The sequence below is a fragment of the Hylaeus volcanicus genome, unplaced genomic scaffold, assembly GCF_026283585.1.
Source record: "Hylaeus volcanicus isolate JK05 unplaced genomic scaffold, UHH_iyHylVolc1.0_haploid 12163, whole genome shotgun sequence".
Lineage (NCBI taxonomy): Eukaryota > Metazoa > Arthropoda > Insecta > Hymenoptera > Colletidae > Hylaeus > Hylaeus volcanicus.
This window is the reverse complement of record NW_026533121.1, coordinates 175,438-194,739: the sequence shown is the minus strand read 5'-3', so window position 1 is coordinate 194,739 and position 19,302 is coordinate 175,438. Positions and strand designations below refer to the sequence as shown.

General features: G+C 56.1%; 1 protein-coding gene and 1 long non-coding RNA gene across 2 annotated transcripts; one reads left to right on the top strand and one right to left on the bottom strand.

The window, feature by feature from the left end:
- Positions 1-13,487: 13,487 nt before the first annotated feature.
- LOC128882723 (uncharacterized) lies at positions 13,488-13,999 on the top strand. Its single transcript, XR_008458514.1, has 3 exons — positions 13,488-13,501; positions 13,578-13,615; positions 13,685-13,999. It is a non-coding gene; the product is annotated as an uncharacterized LOC128882723 (long non-coding RNA).
- A 4,456-nt stretch (positions 14,000-18,455) lies between these two features.
- LOC128882722 (uncharacterized) lies at positions 18,456-19,034 on the bottom strand. The gene has a single exon (XM_054134450.1). It carries the CDS (start codon positions 19,032-19,034, stop codon positions 18,456-18,458), a length of 579 nt encoding a protein of 192 aa, XP_053990425.1.
- Between the last annotated feature and the right edge of the window lie 268 nt (positions 19,035-19,302).

Here is a 19,302-nt window from a genome sequence, read left to right as displayed (position 1 = left end):
ACAGCCATTTCCCGGAGGAGGCGCAAACGCTCCAACGCGTCCGTCGTTGAGCGACGCCTCCGGAATCCGTACTGGCTGTCGCTGAGGTCGGGACCACCGCGCGACAGGTGCTCGAGGAGGCGGACAGCTATGATTCGTTCAAAAAGCTTGCCCGCCTCATCAAGCAGACACACCGGCACGCAGAGGGAGACTCTGCGGGTTTTCCCCCCTTCTAGAGGAGAACCAAGCACGCTTTCTTCCACACACTGGGGATGGTTCCACGGCGCAGGTTAGCGTCCAAGACGCTCCTGTACGCCGGGCCAAGGACTCCCAAGGCCAGAGCCAGCAGGCTACCGGGTACTCCATCCGGGCCGGGAGCTTTCTTGCCCTTAGCCCGGAGCCCCCCGATAGCCCAGGACAGCTCAGAGTCCGTGACCCGGAATTCATCCGACCATTCAATAGTCGGACTCGGGGCGCGTTCCAACGCACCCTCTCCCCCATCGTTGAGGGGTAGAAGGGTATCAATCACGCGCCCCAGGAATTCCGGGTCTAACCTCTCCGTGACAGGGGACGCCCAAGGGCGGAGCTTCCTCAGCACCACCCTGTATGGGCACCCCCACGGATCGTCACGGAGGGTGAGCAGGAGCTCGTCCCACGCTCTGGCCTTGGCTGCGGCTATCGCGCGCTTGAGGGCCACCGCCTATGAAGTGGCCGAGCACGGGTATACTGGCGACGGGCGCTGCTGGCTGTTCTTCTGAGGTCGGCAACCTCGCCCGTCCACCAGTACGCAGACTTCCTCGGGGGCTGCTCGCGGATCCGGGGCATAGCTACGTCGCACAACATTTGCAACGTGTTCCGGATCCACAAAGGCCCCTCTTCTGCCCCGCGCTCCCTGTCCGGAGACCAGGCGGAGCCGATAATCACGGCCCTCAGTAGATCCTCGTCTAGTCGCTTCAGCGCCCATCTTGGCGCTGAAGGGATGCTACGTCGGAGGGGGGCGTCCGCTGGCGGGTCCGAGACAACGTCCGACAACGTTTCACCCTCCCAGACCCGCCAGTTAGACACCCAGCGTGAGGCGGCGGCTGACGCAAACGATACGTCCACGATGGACCAGCCGTTCCACCTCACGCACGTTGGTACGGAGCCCCGGTTTAATCCATCCCCTCCGTCCAATCCTGCGGCGCTCCGCCTCGGGAGCCGGTCCTCGGGTTGCCCCACGCGGTGGACCTCGCATTGAGGTCCCCGAGGACCAGCACTGGGTCGGCCATATAGGGGGCTAACATAGCCCCCAGCCGGTCCAAAGACCTCCCGAGTTCGGCAGCACTACAATTGGGTGAATTGTAGCATCCTGCGACTAGGAACCTTCCCCATTTTACCAAAACCATCCCCCTGTTCCGTTCGACCAGGGTGCAGGGGGGAACAGTCGCCGGATGGCGACGGTACCACATCGCCACGAAGCCGTCCTCGTCCCCGAACCAGTGTGGATGGTCGGGGACTTGGTACGGCTCCGTGGCCACCGCTAGACCAACCCGCCACTCCGCCAGGCAGTGGACCATAAGGTTCTGTGCCCGGCGGCAGTGGTTCAGGTTGGCCTGCAATACCTCAAGGGAAGCCCTGTGCTAAGGAGGCAGCGAGGTCGACCCCCTACTGCTGGGGATTGTGTCGGCCTTGCCGACGCTAAGCGAAAGCCTAGCGAGAGGGAGCAGCGCCTGGCGTTGGACGTCGCGGACCATTTAGTGTCCTCCGTCCGGATCTCCAGGTCCTGCAAGCCCCTCAAGGGCGAAGAGGAGCTGGCGGCGGAGATGCACCACGCGCCGACAGCCGAACTGGGCTCTCGGATTTTCGAGAGCTCGGAGGCGGTCCTGAGGGTTGCGAAATGCTCCAACAACCTTCAAGGGCCGATGGTGCGCCAGCTGCGGACTGCAGCGGCCACCATCAGACACGCTGCCGTCGAACAGGCGAAGCGTGTCAAGACCTCGGCCCGGGAGGTGGAGCTTGAGCGGACGGTCGCCCAGCTCAGTGCCCGCGAGACCGAGCTGGAAGCCCGGATTGCGCGGGGCCCGGTCGCGCCTGCCGCGGTGCCGTCGGTGCCGCCGCCCGTCGATCCGGCGGTATCGGTGCCGGTGACCCCTTCGCGGCCGAGTGCGTCCTCGACGGCGAGGTCGAGTCGGCATGCTGCCTCGAGGCCTGCGCCCGCCGGTCCGTCGCGGAAGCCTGCAATGGGCGGCGCGACCCTCGCGCCGAGTGTGGACGTTGAGGGCCTCATCCGTCGCCTCTGCGGCGAGATGGAGGTGCGCCTCGCGGCGCGCCTGGGGGCGGTCTCGCTGGCGGCCGCCGCGAGCGGGGCTCCGCAGCGGGTGGCACGGGCCGCGCCGCGCCTCCCAACCTGGCCCCTCGGCGGTGGGGAGCCGCCCCGGGAGAGTCAGCGGGGAGCCCGCGAAAAAGAAGAGAGGCAGGAAGAGGAGCGGGAAGAAGCAAGCGGGTGGCGCCGCTGCCCATCCTGCTACGGCCTTGCCGGACCGAGACCGGCCCCGTGCCGCGCCTGCCCCGGCTGCGTCCCGGGCGAGGCCTCCGCCTGCGCCTATCGCGCCCTCCCTGACCCGTCCGGCACCTGAGACATGGTCGAAGGTGCTCGGACGCAAGGAGAGGCGTGCGGGGGCGGCACGCTCTCGCATTCGCGGGGCGTGGCCGGCTGGAGCTCCGGCCGGGCCGCGGGTTCGCCCGGCGCGTGCGCCGAAGACGGCGGCGGTATCCCTCACCGTCGCCCCGGGTAGCGCCATGACCTACTCAGAGGTCATGGCAAAGGCGGTCGCTGGCGTGCGGTTACGGGATGTCGTGGTAACCGGCATCCGGTACCGCAAGGGGCAGACCGGGTCCTCCATTTTGGAGATCCCGGGTCCGGACAGCGCTGCCGGGGCGGACCGCCTGGCCGGTCGCCTGGCGGAACTGTTCGCCGGCACGGATGTGAGGGTGTCCAGGCCAATTAAATCCGCTGAGGCGCGGGTTAGCGGCCTGGACGAATCCGTCACGGCCGACGGCGTGGCGGCGGCAGTTGCAGCGGTAACCGGGTGCCCGGTGGACAGGGTCCAAACCGGCATCATCCGGCGTTCCGGGTCCGGGCTGGGCACCGTCTGGCTCCGCTGCCCGGCGGCTGCCATGAGGGCCCTTCTGGCGGCTGGCCGCCTGATCGTCGGCTGGTCGTCCGCCCGAGTGGAGGCCTTGCCCGCGCGAGCCCTCCGATGCTTCAGGTGCCTGGAGCTCGGGCACGTGCGGCAGAAATGCCCCCTCGAGACGGACCGCGGGGACCGGTGCTACAGGTGCGTCGGTGCGGGCCACCAGGCACGTGAGTGCACGGCGCCCATGCGATGCCCGGTCTGTGCTGACCTGGGCAGGCCAGCCGACCACCGGCTCGGGGCCAAGAAATGTGCCCCTCCACCGCCAAAGCAGGGGTGGAGGGCTCGCGTGACGACCCCGAGTTCGGGCGAATCTACGCCGGTCAATCGACCGGCGGCAGATGCGCCGGCGCTGTCGCCGGCTGAGGCGCTGCGGGCGAGATCGCCTGCCGCGATGGAGGGAGGATCCGGCCTGGGGGAGGCCATGGACATGGCCTAAAGTGGGCGGCGAGCGCGGACCTCCGGCTGCTTAACCGGGGGTCCGTGAGCACGTGCGTGCGGTGGCAGGGCGAGTCGATCGTCGACTTGTCGTGGGCGACCCCTGCCGCCTCGCGTCTCGTGTCGGGGTGGGGGGTAGCGGAGGAGGTGGAGTCCCTTAGTGACCACCTCTACATCCTTATGGATGTCTCCGCTGCACCTCAGTACCATCCCGCTCGCGGACCCGCGCCGGGCCGACCGCCGCGCAGATGGGCGCTTAAGCGCTTGGAGAAGGACGCCCTGATGGCGGCCGCCCTCGCCGCGTCCTGGCCGGATGCCCCGGCTGGACCGGTCGCGGACGTCGATCGGGAAGCTGACTGGTTTCGGGAGTCATTGACGGCAGCGTGCGACGCCGCCATGCCCCGAGCCAAGAAGCTACCGAGGCGGGCCGCATACTGGTGGAGCGACGAGATTGCCGCGTTGTGTGCTACATGCAGCGCGGCGCGACGTCGCTTCACGAGGGTCCGCCGGAGACGGAACCGCGACCCGGCGAGGGAGGCGGCGCTGTATGAGGTATACCGAGAGGCCACGGTGGACCTCCAGCGCGCCATCAGGAGGGCCAAGGCGAGCGCCTGGGGAGAGCTCCTCGGGACTCTGGACAAGGATCCATGGGGGCGGCCCTACCGCATTGTGCTGGGCCGAATGCGCCCGGCCGCCCCCCCCCTGTTACGGAGTCCCTCGACCCCCCCGTTCTGGAGCGTGTCGTGGATACCCTCTTTCCGGTAGATCCGGAGGAGGGTCCGCGGCCGCTCCTGCCGGCGGAGGCCAGTAACTGGTCCGCCGGCCTGAGGGTCACCGAGGGGGAGCTCGGGATGGCCGTCGGGCGAATGGTGGCCAGGAATACGGCACCAGGGCCGACAGCATCCCTGGGCGGGCGGTCGCTTTGGCGCTGCGCGTCCTGGGTCCCCTGCTCAGGCGGCTGTTCGACGGCTGCCTAGAGTCGGGGCGGGTTCCGCTGGCCTGGAAGCAGGCCCGGATGGTCCTTATCCCGAAAAAGGGAAAGCCTGCGGATTCGCCCTCCGCGTATCGGCCGATCTGCCTCCTCGACGAGGCGGGCAAGCTCTTCGAGCGTGTACTCGCTGCCCGTCTGTCGGGGGGCCTGTCCGACGGGAGTATGCAGTTGGCTGACTGCCAATACGGTTTCCGCGAGGGCCGGTCGACGCTTGACGCGATCGACCACGTCCATGCCCTCGCGGACCGGGCGGTCTCCCGGGGTGGGGTAGCGTTGGCGATTAGTCTCGACATCGCCAACGTATTTAACACCCTGCCTTGGGGCACGATCCGGGAGGCGCTCCAAGAACACGGAGTGCCTCCATATCTACGGGTCGTGTTAGCCGACTACCTGTCGGACAGGTGGATCGAGTATCCTGGGAGAGGCGGGGTGCCGATACGTCGGAGGGTCAGCCGAGGCGTGCCCCGTGGTTCCGTTTTAGGACCCCTGTTATGGAACTTGGCGGAACTAGCGGCCGCGATCGCGGTCGCGAGGATCCAGGCTCTGGGGCTTCGGATCTCGCCGCAAAAGACGGAGGTGGTCATGTTTCATGGGCTACCTCTGACGCGGCGGGTCCCCCAGACCGGGATCCGCGTGGGTGATGCGGCTGTCCGGGTCGAGGGCCGGATGAAGTATCTGGGCCTCGAACTGGGCGGCCGATGGCGCTGGGAGGGGCATTTCGACCGCCTGGTCCCCCGAGTTGAGGCGGTGACGACTCTGTTGGGTCGTCTCCTGCCCAATATCGGGGGGCCGGAAGACAGGGTCCGCCGCCTCTACCTGGGGGTCGTGCGATCTTATGGCCCTATACGGATCACCCGTATGGGCGCGCGACCTGGTGGCCTGCCGTCGTGGGCGGCACCTGCTGCGCCGCGTGCAGCGGCATATGGCCATCAGGATCGCGCGCGGGTATCGCACGATCTCCGACGAGGCAGCGGCTGTCCTGGCGAGGGTCGTCCCCTTTGATTTTCAGGCGGAGGCTCACGCCGACGTGTATCGGCGTGTGCAAGATCTCCGCCGGACCGGGGGCGATCCGCAGGACGTGGCGGTCGAAGCCTACCGGCGCCAAAGGTGAAAGCTGGCCCGCGAAAAGTGGCGGCGCCAGCTCCTGGAGAGCGGCGCCGCCCGAAAGAGGACGGTAGCGGCGGTCCTGCCGAGCTTCGATGCTTGGCTGGACCGCCGACACGGGCGACTCACCTTCCGGCTCACGCAGGGTCTCGCCGGACATGGTTGTTTCGGTGAGTACCTGCACAAGGTGGGGGCGGAGGGGTCGCCCGCGTGCCACTAGTGCGGCGCGGAGCTGGACTCGGCGCAGCACTTGCTGGAGGAGTGCCCGGCCTTCTCGCGAGAGAGGCGGGCACTCCGCCTAACTATTGGAGGGGACCTCTCGCTCCCGGCCGTCGTTTCGACCATGGTCGAGAGCGAGAGGTCCTGGAACGCGGTGTCCTCCTTCTGCGAGACTACTGTCTCGCGGAAGGAGGACGACGAGCGGGATCGTGATTGCACCGATCCCGCTCGCATAGAGAGGAGGAGGTTGAGGCGGGCCAGGCGACGGCGGCTAGCTGCCGCCTCTGCCGCAGGGGGGACTGGTCCCCCCCCGTAGACCCTCACCTCCTCCTGGCAGTCTGCCGCGTAGGGCGGCCCTGCTCACTTAGGCGGCGAGCTCAAGCTTTGGGCTTGCCGACGGCCAGCAGGGCCGCCGGGCATGGGGGGGGGGTTCGTCACCCGACGCCCCCCCCACTTCTTTGGAACATGCCCGGCGCTTGAGCCGCGGGGGGCCATGGGCCTCATCGCGGAATATTTCCCTGTGGGTCGGGGAACAGAATACACCCACAGTAATCCCTGCTTGTCGTAAGAGGCGACTAAAAGGGACAGGCGAGACCGGGAGCTGTGGCACCCGCGGTCAGGTGGGGAGGCATTCACTCCCCACCGGAGATGGCACTCCTCCCTTCGTTGGGAGGGAGAGGCGCGGGGGGGGACCGGGGGCGGGTGTGATAGAGCCCCGGGGGCCCCCCCCCCCCCCCAATGCGCCGTGGCCGGCCACCGTGAGGTTTTAGTGGGTATTCCCCTTGATATGAAATCAAGGGGCGAGTCCCACACTACCCCCTCCTTATGAGGGGGCGTGCGTAAACGCCTTTCCTCACGTTAAAAAAAAAAAAAAAAAAAAAAGGGAAGCTCTGTGCGCCATTTCTAGGCCGTCACAGGACCTCCCTCAGACGGCTGCGTGGGTAGGGGGAGGGAAACCACCTCCCCTGACGCCACGGCCTCCACCTCCATCGCAGCTGGCACAGAGGAGGTAGACGGGAGTGTAGCATCCCCTCCACCTCCCGAGCTGCCGCAGAGGGTGGCGCCACACCTGCCACCCTCCTTCGGCCCTTCTTCTTCTTTGGCGGGGCCTTCAGCTCCCCCACCCTCACGGACTCGGCGGTGCAGCCCCCGGCTTTCGCAACCGCCGCATCTACCTCCTGGGGGGTCACGGATATGTCCAGCCCCGTCAAGCGGAATTCCGCCTTTTTGACGGGCCTAGCCACCCTAACCTCCAGGCCCCCCAAGGCGGCGGTCATTTTGGCCGCCAGGGCGACTGCCTTCGGGCCCCCATCGGCGCCCGGGACCTGAATAATCAGGCCCCCCGTGACGGCCCTCTTCCAGGAGAGGGCCTCAATCCCGAGGGCTCCCAGGTCGACGTCCTGGCGAGCCCTCCTAATGGCCTCCTCGTAGGTGACCCTGCTCCTCTCCGGGACGGTGATTGTCACCGCCGCCAAACGGGGAGGGGCCACCACGCGTGGAGGTGCCCTCTTTGTCCTCGCGCTCCCATTACCCGCGCCCTTTTGGACAGGGGCCGAGGCGACGGGCGGGACCAAGGATGGGCGTGCCGCCCTCCTCGCCCGCCGCCCCACCACCTGCGACCAGGCAGCCCCATCGGGATTGCCCGGTGCCGTCGCAGGATTAGCGGGGGGAGAAGGCAACAACCGCTGCGGAACGGTGGATGGTAGGGCGGCCTGGATCCCCCTCTTCCTCCCCTTCTTCTTCTTCCCCCCCCCCCCCCCGCCGGCTTAATAATGACGGGGGAGGATTCCCCGCCAACCGCCGGCGTAGAGAAAGCCACGGCACGAACCGCAGCCGCAGGGGTCGTCTGCCCCCTCACCGCTCCGGCATATCCACCCTGCAGGGGCTTTGCGGGGCGTGGCCGGGGATCCCGAAAGCCCAGGAGGAGCTCGTTTCTGATTGACGCAAATTTCGCATCAATCAGAGCCCCAATCCTGGCCTGGAGAGCCCCATCGTCCCTCGCCGTGGTGGTCGCCGGAGGCGGCGAGTGTGTGTCGAACCGACCTCCCCGGGCAGGTGGAGACGACGGCCCTGTTAGGGGACCATCAAGCCTCCTCTTGAGGACCATCATCTCCCCACGCACAGCGTCGAGGGTCTCTCGGAGGCCCTCGACCTCCCGCCGGAGGGTGGCGTTATCCTCCCTGATCGTCTGGCCATCCGACTGCATCCTGTCCCACAGGGCTGCAGTCGGTGCGCCGACGCCTACAGGGGAGGAGGCATCCCTGACCCGCGCTTTTTTGGCTGCCTCCCGGGTTACAGGCGGCGACACCGGCCGATCAGCACCAGCGCGTCGTTTGGCCCGAGCGCACGAGGCCGAGGACATTGACGTCATAGAGACGCCATCGTCCTCGTTCACCCCCAGCCGTGACCCCGCTCCCGGATCGAGAGCAGCAAGGCCAACTCCGGTCCGGCGATCTCTCGAGCTTGCTGCAGATGGGCCAGCAGCCCCCAGCCCGCGTGTCGACGAAGCCCTTGAACTGAGCCTCGACGTCACATCTCACTCCTCGAACGCTTCCGGGCACGGTAACCCCTCCAACACAACGGTGCAATACCGTGTGATATTGCCGTCACCCCTGCTATTGCCGGCCGACCCGGCTCCAGTGCTTCCTGCGTTTTTAAGTACGTTGTCCATAGTTTTTGTTTTACCGGCGCATCGTGAGCGGTGGGGCAGGCTGCTGGACGGGAACGGATGTACCCTCGGGGGACATGCCTAACGAAAGACATGCCCCCCTACCCCAGTTCCCCGGGGCCCGTCCTTCGCATTTAACCCCCCCGGGAATACCGCACAGGGGGGCACCCGCCCGTAGCAGGTGCGGGCTCCGACACCCGCACCTCACCGCGCACTACTTGGTCGAAGTCCCGAAGGGGCCGGCTCCTGATCCCGCGCGGCACTACCACCTCGGCAGTGCGAGCACACATCAGCCCCCCCCTCCCCCCTGAGGCCAGCAGAAGCAAAGCCAGCGCACAGGGGGGAACACTCCTAGTGGGCCACCGCGCGGGAACGACCTCTCCTCGTCCCTGTGAAGCGGTTTTCACCCCTACTCTGTGTGAGACTTACCGGCATGGGAGGCCCTGCCAGGATCCGGAGATCCCGCCGACATCGCCTCACACATCACAGGTGCTACTTCCCGCCTCGTACCCCTCTCCCCGTTAGCGACGCACAACTATGTGCGCCCTCAGGGTCCACCACGAGAAGGTGGGGAGGGAGGATTTTAGACCTGGGACATCCCTTAAATAGAGAGAACGGATCTACAGTGGGTCAGAGCCACCACTGTGGACGCCCCAGATCCTCCGGACCCCTTTGGAGTTGAGTCCTGGATATTGGTCTGTTAATATTATATCTATCTTGCTTACTTCTAGTGTATTTTGGACTATTATTATAAAATCACTTGCTGCTTGAGTTTTTCACGTTAATATATATGCGTATCTTGTGTAATGATCAACTAAAAGATGAAGGTATCTCTTCGTTGATCTTTGACCACCAAATCCACCAATCGTATCAATCGACAATATCTCGAATGGCTTTGTTGCTGGTCCTAATTGAGACATTAATCCATATTTTGCTTGACCTCTAGATTTATTTCTTTTACAAATATCACATCTCTTGCACATTTTTTTTTATGTTTTCTATTAATCTTTTTAAGTATAATGTGGGCATATTTTGTTAATCATTTTGTTTATGCCAATATGACACCAGTCTCCATGTGTATTTTTTATTAATTTAATGCTCAATTTCTCGAATAATATTATTTTATTTTTATTTTTACTTTGTTTATAAATTATATCATGTTCATCTATTTTTTACTCCTTTTTAATGCAATATTTTCATTCTGATCTTTTTTTATTTCTTGTAGTTGGATCATGTTTACTATTTTTAGCATTTCTTGAGTGCTATCTTTTGACTCTAATAGCGGGTTTCTACTAAGAGAGTCCGCTTCAACATTTGATTTCCCTGGTATATATGTGGCTTTGAAGTCAAAGTGAGACAGATAATATGTCAAATCACCCAGTTCTTCGTCTGTCTTCGCTTTTATATTAAAGTTTTCCAAAGGTTTATGGTCTGAATACACTTCAAATTTTCTTCCAATCAGCCAGTGTTCTCAATATTTTATCGCTTCTTTTATTGCTAAGCATTCCAAATATATAGCTTTTTCCTTTTTTGCGTTTCATTTAATTTTGATGAGAAATAGGCTACTGGTTTTTCCTTTCCGTCTTGTTGGGTTGTGTCCAGAGGACGAGACAGACGTTCACATTGTCGGACGGGGGCCGCCAGAGGCGACGCGGCACGGATGACAATCCATTCGTGCCGCCTCGGAGCCTGGTCCGGAGCCCTGTCCGTCAGGAAGTGGCCGCGGTATCTCCCCAACTCAGCGGGGGAGATGCCGTGACACAGAGTGTTTCGGGCCAAGTACCTCTGCTGCGGAATCCTGGCTTTTGTGGGCCAGGAAATGTGGCTGGTTCTGAATGCGCCGATGCCAACGACCACGGTGTCGGGGACCGGGCGTTCAGAACTTTGGCGACCCTCGAGCGAGCGGAGAGCACGCAAATAGCGGCGATGAAAACCGTCTTTGATGACATGCGACAGGCATCCCTCAAACAGAGGAATGTCAGCATGGACATCAAGGACGGAATGCAGAAGCTGGCAGAAGCGGTGGACGCCCTGGGCCATGGGCAGGTGGAGAGACAGCGTGTCCCCCACATGCTGCAGGCCCTCGGCACGCCCACTGCAACGCCATCTGGAATCACACCCGCCACTTGGTCATGGCCTGATCGAAAACCAGACCGGGCCGTGGTTTCCAGCCCAGAGGAAGAGGCAGGTAGTAAGGCGAAGAAAAAGCCGACCGTGGACCAAGAAAAATGGTCCACGGTGGTGGGGAGAACGAAGAGGGCGGCCAAACCGTCTGATCCTCCACTCTCGCGTCCAACGCCGCGGAGAGACGAGAAGGGGCAGATATCTGCCAAACCTCCGTCAACGTCGACGGCACCGAAGAACTCTGTTCCTCCAAAGGAGCAGCGTGCCGTCGACGCAAGGCGAAAGAGGAAGAGGAGGAGAAGGCGCCTACGCCCTAAAACTAGGTGGACGGCTGTCCTCCTAAAGCCGGCCGAGGGCGCGACATACGCGTCCATTGTGGGCGCGATACGTCACCAGGTCCGGCGGAAAGAAGCGGACACGGAGGTCCGCCAAATAAGGAGGACGCGGGATGGGGCCGTCCTTCTGGAGCTTGGGCGCTGTGGGGACAGCGCCAGGTTCCAGTCCGCGCTCCTGACAGCGGTGGGGGACACCGCGGCAGTACGGGGCCTGAAACTCCGCGCGACGGTCGAAATCCTCGATCTTGATTGCGTCACGACCTCAGGGAAGGTCGTGGACGCGGTCGCGCGGGTGACAGGGGAGTCGCCGGAGGAAATCCGCGTCTCCGTTCTCGCGCCGACCCGTTCTGGCCGCCGCCAAACTCAAGATCGGCTGGGTGAATTGCCGCATCCGGCGCTGGACGGAGGTTCAGCGTTGCTTCCGGTGCCTGGGCTACGGACACACTCGTAGAGAGTGTAAAGGCCCTGACCGGAGCAACGCTTGCCGGAAGTGCGGCAAGGATGGCCACAAGGCGGCGGCGTGCGACGCCATCCCCCACTGCCATTTGTGCGCGGGGAAAAAGGACGCGGCAACGGACCACTACGCGGGCTCGGGGAAGTGCCGGAACTTCCGGGAGATCCTTGCCGCAACGAAGGCTAAGCCCTCTTCGCGGTCACGGTAAGGATCCTCCAGGGAAACCTGAAACGGTGTCGACTTGCCGATGGCTTGCTAACGCAGCTCGCTATGGAGAAGCAAGCTGCGGTCGTCATCGCAAGCGAGCAGTACCGCGATCGGGACTGCTCCACCTGGTTCAGGGATGATCTCGGGACCGTGGTAGTGTGGATCACGGATCCACGGAGAGTCCGTATAGACTCTCCCGGGGCTGCCGCGGGACACGTCTGGGTCACCCGCGGTGTCCTCACGTATGTCAGCTGCTACTATCCCCGAATGATAGCATCTCCGAATTTCGGGGAAACCTCGACGTGCTGGAGGACACCCTACGCGACAAGTCCGGTGGACTTGTCGTGGCTGGTGACTTCAACTCCCGAGCCTGCGAGTGGGGGATGCCTCGCCTCGACACGAAGGGGAGGTTGGTGGTCGAGATGGCCTCCAGACTGGGACTCGTCGTGTTAAACGTGAGGTCAACGCCGACGTACCTACGCCCTGGATTCGGAGACTCGATACCAGATGTCTCGATACCAGAGTGAATGCCAAGGAGGAGGCTATTCTCCGGCCGGCGGCAGGCGTACTGGTGGACCGACCAGATCGCCTCCCTCAGGAGAGAAGCCCTGAGGCTCCGGCGACGAGCTCAACGAGCTCGAAGTCGACCGGAGGCCGCCGTGCTGTCGGAGGACTACAAGGCGGCCAAGAAAGCCTTAACTCGTGCGATCAAGCAGAGTAAAGCGCGGTGTTGGCGCGATCTCTGCGACGACCTTAACCGAGATCCGTTCGGCGACGGGTACAAACTCGTCACCCGTGGACTCGGTGGGTTGTCCGCGAGCCCGGAACTGGACGCAACCACGATGCGGAGGATTGTGGACGCTCTGTTCCCTGCACATCCGGTGAGGAGACACGATCTCGATCCGGTGGCAGGGGCGGACGTCCCAATGTTTACGGCGGCGGAACTCGCGGTTGCGGCCAGGGCTACGAAGCCCCGCAAGGCCCCCGGGCCGGACGGCATACCGTCCGAGGCCCTACGCGTGGTTGCGAAGAAATGTCCCGACCTTCTGCTGCGCATGTACAACGCGTGCTTGTACACGGGTATTTTCCCGGCGCAGTGGAAGGTCGCTCGGCTCGCGTTGATCAGCAAGGGGAAAGGGGAACCAGGATCTCCGTCATCGTATCGTCCGCTGTGTTTGCTAAACACAAGCGGGCTGCTGATGGAGAGACTGGTAAAACCCCGGTTGCACGAGGCGATCTTGGCCGCTGGAGGTCTTTCGGACTATCAGTACGGCTTCCGAAAAGGGAGGCCCACCGTGAACGCAATCTCGCGCGTGGTAGACGCTGTACGCGTCGCCGACACGGCTTGCCACGCCGCGAGACCCGTCGTCCTGCTGGTTACGCTGGATGAACTTGTGTTTCCTGCTTAACTTCGCTCCTTCTTGATCCAACGGCAGTGATGATTCGCTATAGATGAATTTGCTTTGCAAATTCACTCAGCAATAACTGAGCCAATTTACCTTAACTATTGTAACGTCCAGCTTTTCGACTGTCGTTATATTCGTTCGAAAAGAAGTTTCGAACGAATATTTGTTTGATTTTAAATGAATAATAATTAATCTATTATCTGTTTCAGCTTTTAGCTATGAAAAGGATGAGATTCTGGATCGAACGGAAATCCAGTATCTTCAGTTTGCAGAGCGTGGCAGATGAATAATTAAGTAGTAATATAATGTATTGTATTCTAATATAATGCTAATTCAGATATTAATAATATTGTTTGTTTTAGGTGGATCTGGGCCGAGCGGAAACCCTGGATCCTAGCGTGGCGTAAGTATGATTAATAATGATAGATATAATAGTTATAATAAATATATAGTTAGAGAATAAGGTCATTTACTTTTAGGTCAGAAAGGTATTACCATGAGAGCACGCAGCACGAAAGTAGGTTTTATCGACATTACAGTTCTCTATACTTAATTACGCGCGTGTAATGTGGTTGTCGTGTTTCAGAGGTCACGAGCAAGAATGTTTACAAGTTTGAAATTGTCGTTACAATGTCGATTCAAAGGTAAGTATTATTTATGTGTTTCAACAGGAACGCGAGAAGGCCAACTTAAGGTGAGTATTATTAATGAATTTCAGATTCAGCATGAGGAGATACAAGCAAGATAAGGCAAGATGTAAAAAGGTGTAATAGCGATAGATTCAATTTAAATATATATGTATGTACATAAATAGAAATAAAATATTATTAGTATTAACAATGTATATGTATTTCGTATGGATAAAGAAAAGAAACAGAGTAAATTAAAAGGTTTGTCTCAAGTAACGTATCCTTCGAAGAATCGTATCTTAGTTGGAAAAGCTAAGTTTAGAAATGACTCCTAGGAACATACATTCCTGGGAGAATCATCCCTTAAGGAAGAGGAGCAGTAGTATTCTCTAGAGGAATGTGTATATCTCGAGATTGCTACTAGAAAGTATTGTAACGTCCTCCGGTCTCCCCAGGACCACTTATTTTTTTTATAGTATTGTAGCCTCGCCGAAGTCGCGGGATGATCATATATTTTTATTGTATTGCATGCTTTTTTTTACGTAGAGCACCGGGATCTCTTTCGAACGCTACCGGTGCCCCCCGCGCCTCCTCCCTTGCAATGGAGGAGTTCCATCTCCAGTGGGGAGCGACATCCCTCCCCACCTGGCTGCGAGCGCCACTACCCGCAGTCACACCTGTCCCTTTCAGTCGCCTCTTACGACAAGCAGGGATTACTGTGGGCGTATTCTTGTTCCCCGCCACACAGGGAAAATTGTATTGCATGCCTAGCCAGAAGTCAAAAGATGCAACCTCGTTAGCCGAGGAATTGTGTATGACGTAGATCGAGGGGAGGGGCCCCGATCACGACCAGTAGTTTAAGGTAAATGGGATAATTGATCTCGCACCTCTTCCTCCATAAAGGAGCATAGGGACACGGCAGCGTGGCCGGAGGAGAGTTACTGCGATGAATATTAAAAGTATTAATTGTATGTACAATATATTTAGTGAAAACCGACATGATAAATAATATAGCAGCGATTTTCCAGAACAGATTGAGCACCGCTTGCATTTCAAGGCCAAATGGCGAATGGTCTTGGAATTGTGGCAAACGGCCTTAAAATGCAGCGATGGCCTTGGCTAGCGAGTGGCCTTGGAATTATTGTAAAGTAATAGCGAACGACCTTTAACGAATGGCCTTGGGAAAGAGTATAAATACGGCCGCGCCACCGTGGCATGCATAGCAGTTCGTTCCGATCCTTCAGACGGTTCACTTCAAGACATAAGAGTAATCGGTGTCGATATTTTAGACAGTTCACTTCGAGACACTAACTTCAGTTCGTTTCTATCCTTCGAACAGTCCACTTCTACACGCGAGACATTCTCTTTGATCATTCAAACGTTTCAGTTCGCTATTAACTAATCAATCTAATTATTGTTCATGAATTCTGTTGAACTTTTTCTGTTAATCTCGTTATCCAATTATTGTATCGCATACGTCGCAACTAAAGCTTTTATAAACAGTACCTTGTATCTTGAAATACGTTAACTAAAGTTCATTTGCACCGTATTACGTTTATTCATTTTCACATGTATTGATTCCTACAATCCGCCGTTCCTTCGGACTGTTTGCAGCCGACGGGTGGGCACCATGGGTCGGGTGCCCTGACTCCTTGAACTGCGCGATAGGTTCTCGCCTTATTCACTAATCCGAGGATTAGTGATGGGCCCGGGAGAACTCTGAGCGCTGCGGCGTCTATGACGCTGGGCGCCCCAGGGTCTCAAGGGCTCTAGGTATTCGGTCACGAGAACGCAAACGAGCTGCTAGGACCCAGTGCGTACGAACGCATAGACTGAATACCTGCGGGTCGAGAACCGAGTGTGCGGAACATCGGAGTCGGGGTATCTGCCCATGACATCTCACTGACTCCTAGGCGGTCCGGAGTGAACGGTGGTAAATCATTGTCGTTGGAATACTCCTTTCTCCTTTATATCAATCTAAAAATATTATATCACCGTCCAACTGCCAGGTGCAGCTGGAACGTGACAGGTGCCATCAGCTATCATCCGAGCCTACGAACTAAAGTCTTCTACGCAGCTGATGATCGACACCGGATCCGATGTAAACATCATAAAGGAACAAGCTCTGAACACCTGGACCAACATCGACGACACGGAACTCGTCAACCTCTCCGGCATCACCAGAGACTTTGTCGCGCACTCTAGGATCTGTAAGAATCAATTTATTTGACCACGAGGTGAAATTCTGCGTACTATCAAACGACTTTCCCATCAAACACCAAGGAATCTTAGCATCGGAATTCTTCTCGCAAATTAACGCATGTGTCAACTACGCAAGTAGAGAAATTGAATTCCACGGAATAAGAATCCCATTTGCGGATAACACCTCCGAGAACCTGCAAAAAGTAATGAAGTTGTCAAAGGCACCTCAAAACATAAGTATCAAACATGAAACAGAATACGTACCTGAGCACCTTGGAGAAGATTCGCCTATTAAAGCAATCAACCTAGTCGAATCCACCTCCGAAGCCATCATCTCTACTGAGGAATCGGATATAATGGATTTGTCAGTCCTAGAAGAATGGGGAGAAGCAGAAGCCACCCTAGAGCCAACTACATTTGCAAACAGCAACATACTTACCGAGGAGAAAGAAGCAGTAAGCTCCGAAACATCATCAACCTTGGAAATACCAACAGAAGCCGCCAACGCCGCATCTTCACCAGATAACATTTGCGTGGAACCTGAAACAAAAAAGAACATTAGTAACAATGTAAAAATTAAGAACATGATGCAAAAGATGGGATACAACGAAAGAAAGGGACTAGGAAGGATCGAGCAAGGAAGAACCGTCCCTATTCAGCCGATTTTCCACCCAAAGCGCCAAGGACTGGGATACCACAAACCTCGGAAGAAAGCTGCCACGGGAACCTTCGTCGCAGCTACCCTGTCAAGAATACATGAATACCACAAGCCAAGGAAGAAAGAGGATGAGAACTTTTATCCTCCGAAATTACAGAATTACCACTGAACCAGGCCTGCCAGTGGTTGGACGAATTGGTCGCGATGGCACTGCGGGACGAAGAGGTGGAGCCCTAGCCAGCCAACAACCACCACCACCGCAGTCAACATGCCGAATTTAAGTTATAATTATTTTTATTTCATTCCAAATATTGTTATTTTGCGTCCTCTATTATTTTACTTGAAATATTGTTTATTTTTTTTTTATATTGAACAGTTCCTTTTTCTTTTGTTCCAAACTTTCTAATAAACGCTATGTTACGATATAATAATAATAATAATAAACAAAAAATAATAAAAAAATATAAATAAATGAAAAAAAATATATATATATATATTTATTTTTATATATTTTTTTTCATTTATTTATATTTTTATATATATATATATATATATATATTAAATATTTTATAACTAATTTCTGTATATTTAGGGGCGATGATGACCCGTTGTCAGACGAGAATACAAGTTCATTTCTTTTTCTTCTTTTCGTTAAACGGCAGACTGAGCCCACCTGAAAACAAAAATAAATATATCAGTTTATTACCATTTTTTTTCGCGTACTTACATAGTTAGGGGCGTTGACGACCCGCTGTCCGATGATCCACAGGCCTTTTCTTTTCCGTTGGATTATAAAGATATATAAAATAAGGTTAACGTAAAATAAAATAAAATGGGAAGGGAGACACTGATCATAGACATATATTTATAAGTACTTCTTTATTATCTATTTTTGCTAACACATATAAGTGATTAATATAATGATTAATATAATGAATATATATAAGAAATGATGAACAAAAAAGAAAAACAATGAAGAATATTAATATAAATGTATATAAAATAAGATTAATGTCTATCATGGCATTCAATTATTGGCCGCACCGCAAGTTTAATACTTGGCGTCCTTAGGAGTGCTCTAATGCATCCCCAGCATTCCTGCGCACTCCAGCGACTTAATAGGTTGCCATATTTGGCATTTGGCCGTTGCATGTGCCCTTGCCCCCTCCACTACCAGCATGTGTGCTGGGGCGTCAATAAATGTTGTGGCCTCGTCCCGTGGAAGGTTCCATCTGCACATCTGACATATGCGCCTTCCATCGCCATTCTTCAAGCAATGTCCCCCGACGCACTCTCCCCTGCGCAATTCGTTTAGCAAATTTGTCGGCAGCAACTCCTCCGCTAGCGTATTTATACTTGAATTCACCAGTGTCCATAAATGCTTCGCGCAGGTTGGAAGGTACTGGGGGAACTTCTCGAACCTCGATATTCCCACTCCGCGGATACCTATCCCCTTCATTAAAGGCGCGACTAATATACAGGGTGAAATAAATGAACTCTTGTTTAACCTTTTGCTCTTGAGAGGCGCCTGTAGGACAAGATATGTAATTTAAAAGTAATTTTTTGAACGTACAACTTTATTGTTTAATTAACGGACCAATTTTATTATTTAATTTTAATTATTACTAATTAATATTACTTATTACTAATACTAATTACTATTACGTAATTTTTATTATACACAATGTTTGATATTTACATAATATTTTATTATCTACTTAAACCTTACCAATACTCATTTTTTTTTCTTTTTTACTTGGGGAAATGCATTTACGCACCCCTCGCGCTGGCGTGCAATGCGCGAGGAAGTCTGGGACTCGCCTGAATCTTCAGGAATACCCATTAAAACCCCAAGGCCACCGAGAAATCTACTTTGAGTCGGTTTCGGAGTGTGACGACGAGGCCGGTGAGTCCACCCGTTCAGCCCCATCGTCTAACATCGAATCCGTGATGTTATCCAATTCCTGGAGTCTATTTTCCTGTCCTGTTACGTGACGAATAAAATTCTGCCACATCACTGGAGATACATTCTCGATGGCTTCGTATATCAGTTGCCGTACGTCTGGCAACTTGTACGTTACGTTACGTCCTCTGACGTATTCTTTAATATATCCCCATGCTAATTCGATGGGGTTTAATTCACAGTGGTACGGGGGAAGTCGCAACACTTCATGGCCATGTTGCTTGGCGTATTCATCAATGACATAATTCTGTTCTTTCTTATACTTCTTAACTAGCTCTAATAATTGCGCCTTCACGAAATATGGTTCCACTTTTTCCCCCTTACTGGCAAGCCACGTAATCATATCATTTTTTCTCCACGTCATATTTGGGTATTTTTCCATTTTAATGCTATGATACGAGGCATTGTCCATCACTATGACAGCCCCATCTTTTAGCATGGGCAAAATATTACGAAACCAATCGAAGAATGTATCTCTATTCATTTCGTCATGATAATCGGGAGAATTTTTCTTCGACTCGAAACAGAAGAGTCCTCCAGGAACGAATCCATCTGCCGACGCATACGATGTGTAGAACGATGAGGCGTTTCCCCCTTTTGACAGGGTCCGAAATTCCCGTCGACAGACCCCTTTCCTCCGCATTTCTCTTGAATGAAACTGAGGTGTCTTTCTAGAGTTTCCTCTTCACATCCCCAGCATTCACCCATGTTTCATCCAAGTAATATATCGGTTTATTTTGAGATCTGAATTG

Bases quoted from the DNA above. Each gene is read 5' to 3' on its own strand.
- LOC128882722 (XM_054134450.1), bottom strand. From the start codon at position 19,034: ATGAATAGAGATACATTCTTCGATTGGTTTCGTAATATTTTGCCCATG.